This window comes from Boleophthalmus pectinirostris, unplaced genomic scaffold (assembly GCF_026225935.1).
Source record: "Boleophthalmus pectinirostris isolate CB_2022bp ecotype Guang Dong unplaced genomic scaffold, ASM2622593v1 HiC_scaffold_8, whole genome shotgun sequence".
NCBI lineage: Eukaryota > Metazoa > Chordata > Actinopteri > Gobiiformes > Gobiidae > Boleophthalmus > Boleophthalmus pectinirostris.
In genome coordinates this window covers 39,537,234-39,549,253 of record NW_026571515.1, presented here as the reverse complement: position 1 = coordinate 39,549,253, position 12,020 = coordinate 39,537,234, and the positions used below count along the sequence as shown (strand labels likewise).

Below are 12,020 nucleotides of genomic sequence, written 5' to 3'. Positions count from 1 at the left end.
ACTAAACCAGGACCAAAAACTAAGATAAAACCACGACTAAACCAGAACTAAACTAGGACTAAACAAGTACTACACCAGGACTAAACAGAAACAAAACATGAACTAAACTAAGACTAAACCAGGACCAAAAACTAAGTTAAAACCAGGACTGAACCGGGACTAAACCAGGAATAAACCAGGACTAAACTAGAACTAAACAAGGACAAAACAAGGACTAAACTAGGATTAAACCAGGACTAAACCGGGACTAAACTAGACCTACAAAGAACTGAACCAAGACTAAACCTAAATAGGATTAAAACTGAACTAGATCTAGGACTATACCAAGACCAAGAAACAGTGGGAGTAGGGAGTATTATCTGTTACAAAAGGGTGAGTTATTGTACATTGTAGGGAGTATTATCTGTTACATAAGGGTGACTTGTGTACACTTGTAGGGAGTATTTTCTGTTACATAACTGTGAGTTGTTGTACAGTTGTAGGGAGTATTATCTGTTACATAAGAGTGAGTTGTTGTACAGTTGTAGGGAGTATTATCTGTTGCATAAGGGTGAGTTGTTGTACAGTTGTAGGGAGTATTATCTGTTACATAAGGGTGAGTTGTTGTACAGTTGTAGGGAGTATTATCTGTTACATAAGGTGAGTTGTACAGTTGTAGGGAGTATTATCTGTTACATAAGGGTGAGTTGTTGTACAGTTGTAGGGAGTATTATCTGTTACATAAGGGTGAGTTGTTGTACAGTTGTAGGGAGTATTATCTGTTACATAAGGGTGAGTTGTTGTACAGTTGTAGGGAGTATTATCTGTTACATAAGGGTGAGTTGTTGTACAGTTGTAGGGAGTATTATCTGTTACATAAGGGTGAGTTGTTGTACAGTTGTAGGGAGTATTATCTGTTACATAAGGTGAGTTGTACAGTTGTAGGGAGTATTATCTGTTACATAAGGGTGAGTTGTTGTACAGTTGTAGGGAGTATTATCTGTTACATAAGGGTGAGTTGTTGTACAGTTGTAGGGAGTATTATCTGTTACATAAGGTGAGTTGTACAGTTGTAGGGAGTATTATCTGTTACATAAGGGTGAGTTGTTGTACAGTTGTAGGGAGTATTATCTGTTACATAAGTGTGAGTTGTACAGTTGTAGGGAGTATTATCTGTTACATAATACAGTTGTAGGGAGTATTATCTGTTACATAAGGGTGAGTTGTTGTACAGTTGTAGGGAGTATTATCTGTTACATAAGGGTGAGTTGTTGTACAGTTGTAGGGAGTATTATCTGTTACATAAGGGTGAGTTGTGTACAGTTGTAGGGAGTATTATCTGTTACATAAGGTGAGTTGTTGTACAGTTGTAGGGAGTATTATCTGTTACATAAGGTGAGTTGTACAGTTGTAGGGAGTATTATCTGTTCCATAAGGGTGAGTTGTTGTACAGTTGTAGGGAGTATTATCTGTTACATAAGGGTGAGTTGTTGTAGAGTTGTAGGGAGTATTATCTGTTACATAAGGTGAGTTGTTGTAGAGTTGTAGGGAGTATTATCTGTTACATAAGGTGAGTTGTTGTAGAGTTGTAGGGAGTATTATCTGTTACATAAGGTGAGTTGTACAGTTGTAGGGAGTATTATCTGTTTACATAAGGTGAGTGAGTTGTACAGTTGTAGGGAGTATTATCTGTTACATAAGGTGAGTTGTTGTACAGTTGTAGGGAGTATTATCTGTTACATAAGGTGAGTTGTACAGTTGTAGGGAGTATTATCTGTTACATAAGGGTGAGTTGTTGTACAGTTTGTAGGGAGTATTATCTGTTACATAAGGGTGAGTTGTTGTACAGTTGTAGGGAGTATTATCTGTTACATAAGGTGAGTTGTTGTACAGTTGTAGGGAGTATTATCTGTTACATAAGGATGAGTTGTTGTACAGTTGTAGGGAGTATTATCTGTTACATAAGGGTGAGTTGTTGTACAGTTGTAGGGAGTATTATCTGTTACATAAGGGTGAGTTGTTGTACAGTTGTAGGGAGTATTATCTGTTACATAAGCGTGAGTTGTACAGTTGTAGGGAGTATTATCTGTTACACATAAGGTGAGTTGTTGTACAGTTGTAGGGAGTATTATCTGTTACATAAGGTGAGTTGTACAGTTGTAGGGAGTATTATCTGTTACATAAGGTGAGTTGTTGTACAGTTGTAGGGAGTATTATCTGTTACATAAGGTGAGTTGTTGTACAGTTGTAGGGAGTATTATCTGTTACGTAAGGTGAGTTTGTACAGTTGTAGGGAGTATTATCTGTTACGTAAGGTGAGTTGTACAGTTGTAGGGAGTATTATCTGTTACATAAGGGTGAGTTGTTGTACAGTTGTAGGGAGTATTATCTGTTACATAAGGGTGAGTTGTACAGTTGTAGGGAGTATTATCTGTTACATAAGGGTGAGTTGTTGTACAGTTGTAGGGAGTATTATCTGTTACATAAGGGTGAGTTTTTTATAAATCTGATCTGATTTAGTGACTTCAGTGAGTAGATAAAAACAGGTCTAAACCAGAACTTAACCAGGATTACAAGTTTCTATTTTGACTCATGAATGAACTAAAACTAAAACTAAACAAACTGAACCAATCCGGTCTTTTTCATTAGATAAATTCAGCCTAAACTCCAGCCCCACCTGCTCGCTGCTCTTCAAAAGCTGCCTCTGGAATAAATTCTCACACCGACGTTTCTAAACCTGCTTTTGATGTGCTCACAGCGAACACACAACGCACTGATGCTTTATACATGAATCATTTTCCCGATAATGTTGTGGACTTACCCCCGTGTAAAGTCAGACTGTGATAGAAGCATGGAAAATGGAACAGTAAAACAGTTTATCTGCACCTTTATGTAAAAAATAAACAATCGTTAATCATGTTTTAATGTTATGTAGCTATTAGGTAGAATTAAAATATACCCTACTTTTTTTTATATAGAAGCTCTTTGTGAAGCAGTTCCCAGTTTAGCCTTACTTACACTGCTGCTCATCAGTTTGCCAGCAGAGTCCTTGCTTTTTAAAGAATTGCTTCATTTTCATTTCTGCTTTTTACCTGTTTACTATATTTCCTCTTCATTATTGCAAATTATAATGAAATGTTAGCAGAAGGTAATTGCTTTTCGTTGTTTTTAAAATTGTACCATGCAAGTCTCTCGATAAAAAGTTTGCCATCTACCAGTCTGCTTGGAGATGTTACCGTTTTACCCAGATTGGTCCATGACAGATAAGTTTAATAAGAATGATTCATCAGTCGGTTTCACTTTGTAGAAACCGTCTGACCTCGCAGTGTTAGAATTCGTTCTTTCGACAGTAGGTGGGTACTTTTTATCATTTAACCAATCGCTGCTGTTTGGTCGTCATGTATATAATGAGCTGCTAATGGAGCTAACTGATATATTAAGCTTTTCCCAAATCCCTTAGGAAGAAGGACAATAACGTCTTTCCCCTTGATAAAATTCTCCAAACATTCTTTTTGTTCCAGCTTTAAATCCTCGATCTTGGGAATCGTTGACAACACTGAATATATGACTCTTCGATGATTGGCTGGTGCCTGAACTTGCACTTCTGGGGTTTTTGCAAACTGTCTATTGTATTCTAATTCCTGATGTAGTCGCTGGAGAGAAATTAAACTGAGCGGAGGCACTAAGTGGCGCCAGCCTAGGTAAAGTTTAATGCCATACTCTGGAACATTCTCCTATGAAACAAGCAGGTGGTAGACTATGGATGCACCAATAAGATAGTGGTATTAGATATTGATACCAAAACCAGTATCCCATTTTGGTCTATAAAATGGCTAATAGACGATTTACTTGTCAACACTGACCCAAAACATCGAATAATATTAATAATAAAGTTGTATTTTTACAGAGCTGTTCTGTGATTAAAAACACATTTGGATAATTGTAATCTTATGCTGACTCAGTTTAAAGGAAATAAAGGAGGAGGTGGGGGACTTGTAAGTCGTGACTTGGACTCGAGTCAGACTTGAGTCACTATTTTAAGGACTTGAGACTTAACTTGATGAAATGGACTAAGACTTGGGACTTGACTTGGGCTTGACGGTCAGTGACTTGGGACTTGACTCGGACTTGAGGACTTTTAAATCTGAATTCATTCTATTCTGACCGTAATGATTCATACTAAGATCTTGTCACGTCTGTAATGCGCCTCTAACGGGGCTAACTGGTATATTAAGGTTTTCCCAAACCCCGTAGGAAGAAGGACAATAATGTCTTTCCCCTTGATAAAACTGACCAAACATTCTATTTTTTCTGGCTTTAAATCCTCGATCTCGGGAACGGTTGATGACACAGAATGTCACGCTCTTCGCTGATAGGCTGGTGCCCGAACTTGCACACCAGAAAAGTTCCGTTTGACATTGCTTGTAAATTGTGACAAAGCAGCGCAAAGGTGTCCAGAAGCGTTTAAGAGCCCGAGCGGAGCACCACGCGTTCTATTTAAACGTGTATCTGAGCGTAACAAGCTGCGTCCGTGAGATACCTTTGCGCGTGAGGATCGCGTCACGTCTGAAAGAGCTGAAGTCGGCACTAAAAACATTTGGGTTCAGACTCTCTCCGACAGCAGGTGCTTTATGTTCATTTCCTTCACTATTCACTTCGCTGATTAATGACTCCACACAGAACGGAGGTGCCAGCGAGCGCAGAGGGCCTTGAGGAATGGACCCAAACGCTTTAATGAGAAAGACTGCCAATTTAAACCACTGCAAAGCTCTGGAAATACTGCTTATGTATTTGGGCTTTGAAGTTGTCTTATCACACTCACATGCAAATCATCATCTATAGAGAGATCCGCACCGTGTATACATTTGAATAATCTTTTTCAATGGCTTCCACACAACTCACAACAACAAGATACGGTAGGGTAGTTTTTATTTGCAAAATAAATACTGAAATATATTCATCTCATTCATAGTACCCACAATGAGTCTTTACACACAAAGATATAGAAGGTTATAGTAAAAAGGTTTTGTGTGAAAGTGGAGTTTTTGCAAGGGCTTACGTGGAAAAATGCAAAGTTTAGCAAAAGATGGTGTCAAAAGTGCACACAGCAATGAGGAATATAGATACTGGTCAAATATATCACGTTTTATAGTGAACGCTGCAAAAATGTATGGGTTAAAAAGACTTGAATTCAAAATAAATACCTTGATTTGAGTTGAATTTCATATTTTTGGTTGATTTCGTAGAACGTTTTTTGATGAATTTGATGAATTTCTGTGCTGAATATGCCTGGAATTTGTCAGGATTTCAGATGGAAGGTTGTGGCCAATATAACTGGATAAAATGGACAAAAACTAAATTCACAAATGTGAAGCATTTTTTCTTATGCTTCGAAATCTGTTCAACTGACAACAAATGTATAGTTGCATTACATATTTTGGATTTCTGAGCTGAAAATGCCTGGAATTTGTCAAGATTTCAGATGGAAGGTTGTGGACAAGATGGACAAAAAGAAAATTCACAAATGTTGAACCATATATATAATTTTTTATAGGTTCACAATTTTTTCTTATGCTTCGAAGTTTTTTCAACTGATGACAAATGTATAGTGGCATTACGTATTTTTTGGGATGATTTCAAAGGACCTTTTTGATGACTTGATGAATTCAATGAATTTCTGTGTTGAATATGCATGGAATTTGTCAGGATTTCTGATGGAAGGTTGTAGCCAATATAACTAAAAATTCACAAATGTTGAACCTTATATATGAATTATTTTTAGGTTGAGCATTTTTTCTTTCACTTCGAAGTCTATTCAACTGACAAATGTATAGTTGCATTACATATTTTTGGGCTGATTTCAAAGGATCTTTTTTATCTAATTTGATGAATTTGATGAATTTCTGTGCTGAATATGCCTAGAATTTGTCAGGATTTCTGATGGAAGGTTGTGGCCAATATAACTAAACAAAATGGACAAAAAGAAATTTCACAAATGTTGAACCATATATATAATTTTTTATAGGTTCACCATTTTTTCTTACGCTTCAAAGTTTTTTCAACTGACGACAAATGTATAGTTGCATAATATACTTTTGGGCTGATTTCAAAGGACCTTTTTTATCTAACTTGATGAATTTGATAAATTTCTGAACTGAATATGTCTGGAATTTGTCAGGATTTCAGATGGAAGGTTGTGGCCAAAATGGACAAAAAGAAAATTCACAAATGTCGAACCTTATATATAAATTCCTTTAGGTCCACCATTTTTTCTTACGCTTCGAAGTCTATTCAACTGACAACAAATGTATAGTGGCATAATATACTTTTGGACTGATTTCAAAGGACCTTTTTTATCTAACTTGATGAACTGGATGAATTTCTGCACTGAATATTCCCCGAATTTGTCAGGATTTCCGATGGAAGGTTGTGGCCAATATAACTGGACAAAATGGACAAAAAGAAATTTCACAAATGTTGAACCTGAACATTTGTGAATCATTTTTTTTAGGTCCACAATTTTTTTTTTACATTTCGAAGTCTATTTAACTGATGACAAATGTATAGTTGGATAGTCCGAATATTTTTAAGAATCACTTTTTGATATTGCAATTAAATATTTATACATCCTCGTATAAAGTTGCATTCATGGTCTATTCATTGATTATGTAAAAATCAATTGAAGATCAGATAAAATAATCAACGCACTGTTTTTTGAAATCATTTTGAAACAACTCACGTAATGTTATTGCTCAAAGTCTTTTCAAATAACACCGATAATCAAGTCCCTAGTTGAGGAAAACTGAATAAATAAACCTTCCTTTGTTAATTTGTGCTAACAGAGAACGCATTATATCTAAACTACTTCTAATGACTCCAATTATGATCTGAATTCAAATCATTTTAATACACCAGATGTTTCACTAGGTGTTATTTTTTGCAACGTCGTAGCAGATGTGTCACAGTGTTGATTTGAAAGCGGAATTGTCCAACGCAAAAGCCGACAAAAGCTGTGCACAGAAGGGTAGGGCCCACATGTCATGCATAAATGATAAGCACTATAACAAACGGGGCCATAAACACGTCCACTGGATGGCTTGGCTCCTAAATTACCCCCTGGTTCATTAGCGCGCGCAGTTCTTTAGTAAAACACTGTTCAACTTGGGTAAACTCGTCCATGTGGGTGTATGGAAAAAAACAACAGGGGGAGAAGGATTGTCTCGTAGGGAAAAAATACACACATTTTACAAAAAGCGACCTCCCTGAAATTCCAAATCCAAAAGGGAAAATAATCAAACAAAAAAAACGAAAAGAATGCAATTTATTTGGAATCACGCATTGCAAAAAAATATTATCTTGAATGAGTTTAAAAGACTTGAATTCAGAATTATACAATACTGAGTAAATGCAACTAGTTTTGTTAATTCAAGTGTTTAATTGGTAGGTATGTGTGGGATGTGAGAAACTGACTCTCACAGCATCAATTTGAACATTTTCTCAGAGTTTATATGAGTCAAATCTGTTCTAGAGTTAATTTAACATTTTTGGAAATGTTAATTAAGTAACACTGGACCAAAGTTCCTGTTTAACCCCCAAATCAAGATTTATATTTATGTTTTGAGAGTAAACGAGTAACACTTTGTAAGGTTATCCTGATTTAGCTAAACAAAACACAGAGGTGTTTTATTTTTACACTTTATTTTAGTCCATTTAAAATGAAATTATGAACAAAACTGGTTCAAACTGGTCTACTCTCGTGGGAGTTTGAAGTGGTGGGTGGAGCCAAATTAACAGTAAGGGAAGTTGATTTAACACTAAAGGACGTTGAAGTAACACTAAGGGTAGTTAAATTAACACCAAAGGAAGATGAATTAACACTAAGGAAAGTTGAATTAACACTAAGGAAAGTTGAATTAACACTAAAGAAAGTTGTATTAACATTAAGGAAAGTTGAATTAACACTAGGGGAAGTTGAATTAACACTAAAGGAGGTTGAATTAACACTAAAGATAGTTCAATGAACACAATGGGAAGTTGAAATAACACTAGGGAAAGATAAATTAACTTCAATCATATCAACTATGGCAAATAACCCCAACTTAAACCCCCATTTAACTTTCAAAAAGTTAAAATAACTTTTTTTGTGTTAAAAACAACTCTGAAATATTTTCACCCTTATCCCAAATACAATTATTGGATTGTGGCATTTCATGTTTTTTGAGTTTTGGTGACTTAATAATACAGTTTTCTTAGTCCACTGGTATAAGAGAAAATGGCTACTTTGGTCAAAATTATCTTTTGATGAATCTCAAAATCATCTAATCTCGTGAATACTACTAAAACAAGAAAATGAATTCAAGTGTTTTCAACTCAAAGATTTGAGATTTGAGAGTCATTTTTTACAGTGTGTTGTGATTCCAGATGAGCGTGTCCTTTAAAAACACAGTTCATCATTGTGCTATCGCTCGTGTGTGCATATTCAGCCCTCACTGTAAACACGGAGCTGCCTCTGGAAGCTGGTCTTCTGCCTCGCGACATAGACGTTTCTGGTAAACACTTGGATCACAAACAGGAGGGGGCCTGAGAAAGGACAGGGGCTGGATCTCAGAGTGACCGACAGGGCTTGACCTTAACGCTATCGCCAAATAGAGCTGAGTTCAGTTTGTAAAACGTTCAGTTCCAGTAGCCACTTCAGACAGCTGGGTTTTTTGCATTTAATTTACAAGCTGAAGAACGTGATGTTTCAGCAAGAATTATCACCAAAAATTATGATCTAAAAATAGAAAAATATACTCACTTTCTATATTGTGCATTTCATTTAAAAAGTCAGAAAATGTTATGCTAATTTGTTTTTAAATTTAATTAAATGACAGTGACAATATATTTATTTATTTTATATATATAGTATATATATATATATATATATATATATATATATATATATATATATTTTTTTTTTTTTTAAAGAAACAAATCTAGATTCAGAAATAATGTAATATCTTTCCATGTTATTGTTAAGTTGGGTCAAAGCAAAATTTCGTACATATTTAGTTAACAGGGTTCCCACAGTTATGGAAATTCTGAAAAAGTAATGGAAATTGAAAATGCTATTTTCCAGGCCTGGAAAAGTCATGGAATTTTGTTAATTCAATGAAAGTTTTGGAAAAGTCATGGAATTTTAGTATCTCTTTCACACAACTACAGCGTTCTGTTAAATTCTCATTAGGCCATTATGATAATTTGCGAATGTTTATGCCTTTTATTTAAAGAGACAACAATAAATGCACTGAAAATAGGGATGTAACAATATCCAAATCTCTCAGTATGATATTATTACGATATGCATCTCATGATACAATATTTAATGCGATATTTTGAAGAGGCTAATATAATTGTAGATAGGACACTTTTTTGTTTTTAAAATACTCTGACAAGATTTTGGTGTGAATTATTTCCGTCATAATCCCAAGAATTCAAGTAGAAAACATCTCTCTTCATGTTGCCTGCGCTGAAATGAATCATGGGATATGTAGTTCCCAATGTTTATAAGCTGTTGCTACTATAAAACCTGCATTTAAGCAAAGAAACTTGTGATTTGATATATTGTGACAGCCCACGATATTACTGAGAGACTTTTGACGATACGATATGACAATATTTTGGTTATTGTTACATCCCTAACTGACAGTATTTTGAATGTTAGCTATAACTATAATCCCAAACCATAAGGTGAGTGGAAAGGGTTAACATTTCATATTTATCTAAAGGTATGATCAATTCTAAACACGTAAGTGCCGTAAAATCATGGAAAATTCACTTTAGGTCATGAACAAATCATGGAAAAGTTTTGAAATTTACTCAGTGAAAAAGCGTGGGAACCCTTAGTTAATCTACTTAAAATGAATGCTTTCAATTTGCTTAAAGTATCAAGATGTAAAAGATTATATAATACTTTTTAATTTAGTTTTAGTGAAAGGTCTTCTAATCCTTACGCACCATCACATTCTGAAGTAGCCATGAAAGTCTTCCACACTTTTGCCCAGCCAGTTGGTAAAAACAGTTAACGCCAAGCCCCGGTTTAGATCACCACGTTACGTCACAGTCACACCAACGAAGTTATAAACGTAAAGGTGTTGTTGTTGCTATCGCTGACGAAGTTGATCTGACACTCCTCCAGTCTGGCAATGTCCCCGAGATCCAGCTGCGAAAGCAACTGCGTAGGGTCAGTGTTCGTGGTCAGGATTTTCTGTTTGTTATTTACACTTTTCACCTCCTCTTCCTCACTCTCCTCCTCTTCTTCGGTGATGGAACAGAGTCGCGTCGTACTCCCCGGATTTTCGGCCGGCGGTCTGTAGTGACACTGTCCGTTTAGCAGCCTCCTTAACGGCATCAGGGGGACCGCGTCTTCGCCCAGGAGCTGTTGCTGCACGTGCCGAAAATCGCTTTGTCGTTTTAATCTTTTGAATTCGCTGAAGGCCGAAGTAGCGTGATGGTACAAGCTCATGGAGATCGCCTGGGCCTTCTCCGACTTGCTCACCAAAACCGCGTGGCACCTCAAAACAACCGCCATGTTTTTGACTTGGTGTCTGTAAATCCACGCGAGGATTTTGGGTCGGCACGGGTCGGCGGCGCAGTACGTAATTCTGTTCAAGGAATAAAGATGGATCGGTTTCTTTTTCCCCGATTTATCCGCGCTCATCCGAATCCCGTGCGCGCCAACTGTTAACCTCATCTTGATGCTCTGTTCTCCAAAGTTGCTCCTCGCCCAGATTTTGGCCACCGCCTCTTGCGTACAACCGTCTCCCTTCGCTGTTATGGTGACCACGCTTCCCAAATACCTCACGTTGTAAACCGGCTCCTCCTTGTTAAGTTCTACCTTCTGTCTTTTCGTGTGGAAGATGTTGCCGACCCATTCGAAGGGGCAGTCGGGCAGCAGGTCCGGACATGAGCGAAGGAGCGACGAGAGGATGGAGTGGTACGTCAGTCCAGCTCCTAAGCTCTTGGGTTTGTTTTTGCTCTCCTCCTCCGTCAAAACAAACTTATTCCGTTTCCAGGGCAACATTCCGAGGGCTGAGTTGGAGCGGTTCGCCCCCTCTCCTCTTCTCTACCGCGGAAAACTCACAAAAACACGGTCAAAAGCTGAGGAACGCCAAAGAGAGAAAGAGGATGCACGAGAAACACCACGCTGGTTTGCCGGAGCTCACTGACTGAATGCTCCGAGCTTTCCGCCGTTCCCTTGCGCTCTCGCTCCTCCCTCTCTCCCCTCTCTCCTCCGTGTTGTTTCCTCTCTTCCTCTCCTCTTCCTCCTCCTCTCCTCTGTGCCGTCTGCATCGTGCCGCGCCGATCCGAGCTGGAGCCAAAGCCCGGCGCTCCATCCCCCCCCTTCCCTCCTCCCTTCCTCTATTCCTCCTTCTTCCCCAACTCCTCTTGTTTTGCTTCCAAATCAGACAAAAAGAATTCAAGACTAGAGCGGACATTCCGACGGTAACCTATGGTAACTAGAATGTAAAGTGGCCATGTTTTGACTGTAGTTTCAACTCAAGAACGCTGTGACCAAAAAGGGAGCTGCACTTGTTTTCGATTTATTCCGTTGAGTAATTTCGAACGTCTGGTAAACAAAATCCTACCTCAGTGTTTCTCAACAAGCTCCTTCAGGTGGCACTTGAACAGCTCTTATGCGCATTTCCATAATTTCGAGTTTATTTTATCCACTTGATGATATAGCTCTAATCTTTTACTCTTTATGTTATAATTTGCACATTTTAAATCGCAATATTCACCTGTGATGACTTCATTAAAGAAATAAATCCACTGACTTCCACGTTAGAGAACGACAGTCCCCAATGAGAGATGACGTCGTAATAAATGTCATCAAAAGAAAAGAGTCTGCAACTTCGATGGATCGCTACAGATTGTGTTTCGTTTTGTTTTTTTAGTTTTTGTTGCACCAAAATGACTACACAACGCTGCAAAATCTTGTGTCCCATCATTTCCCACCACTTAAGAAAATAAAATTGGAAAACAAAGTACAATACCGGTCG

The 12,020-nt window shown here is 37.5% G+C and overlaps 1 protein-coding gene across 1 annotated transcript; it reads right to left on the bottom strand.

Annotated features, from left to right (window-relative positions):
• Positions 1-10,081: 10,081 nt before the first annotated feature.
• Positions 10,082-11,041, bottom strand: fam43b (family with sequence similarity 43 member B). The gene has a single exon (XM_020932224.1). The coding sequence runs from the start codon at positions 11,039-11,041 to the stop codon at positions 10,082-10,084; it is 960 nt and encodes a 319-aa protein (XP_020787883.1).
• Positions 11,042-12,020: the final 979 nt, after the last annotated feature.

Excerpts from the sequence above, each read along its gene's own strand:
- fam43b (XM_020932224.1), bottom strand. The coding sequence starts at position 11,041 with ATGTTGCCCTGGAAACGGAATAAGTTTGTTTTGACGGAGGAGGAGAGC.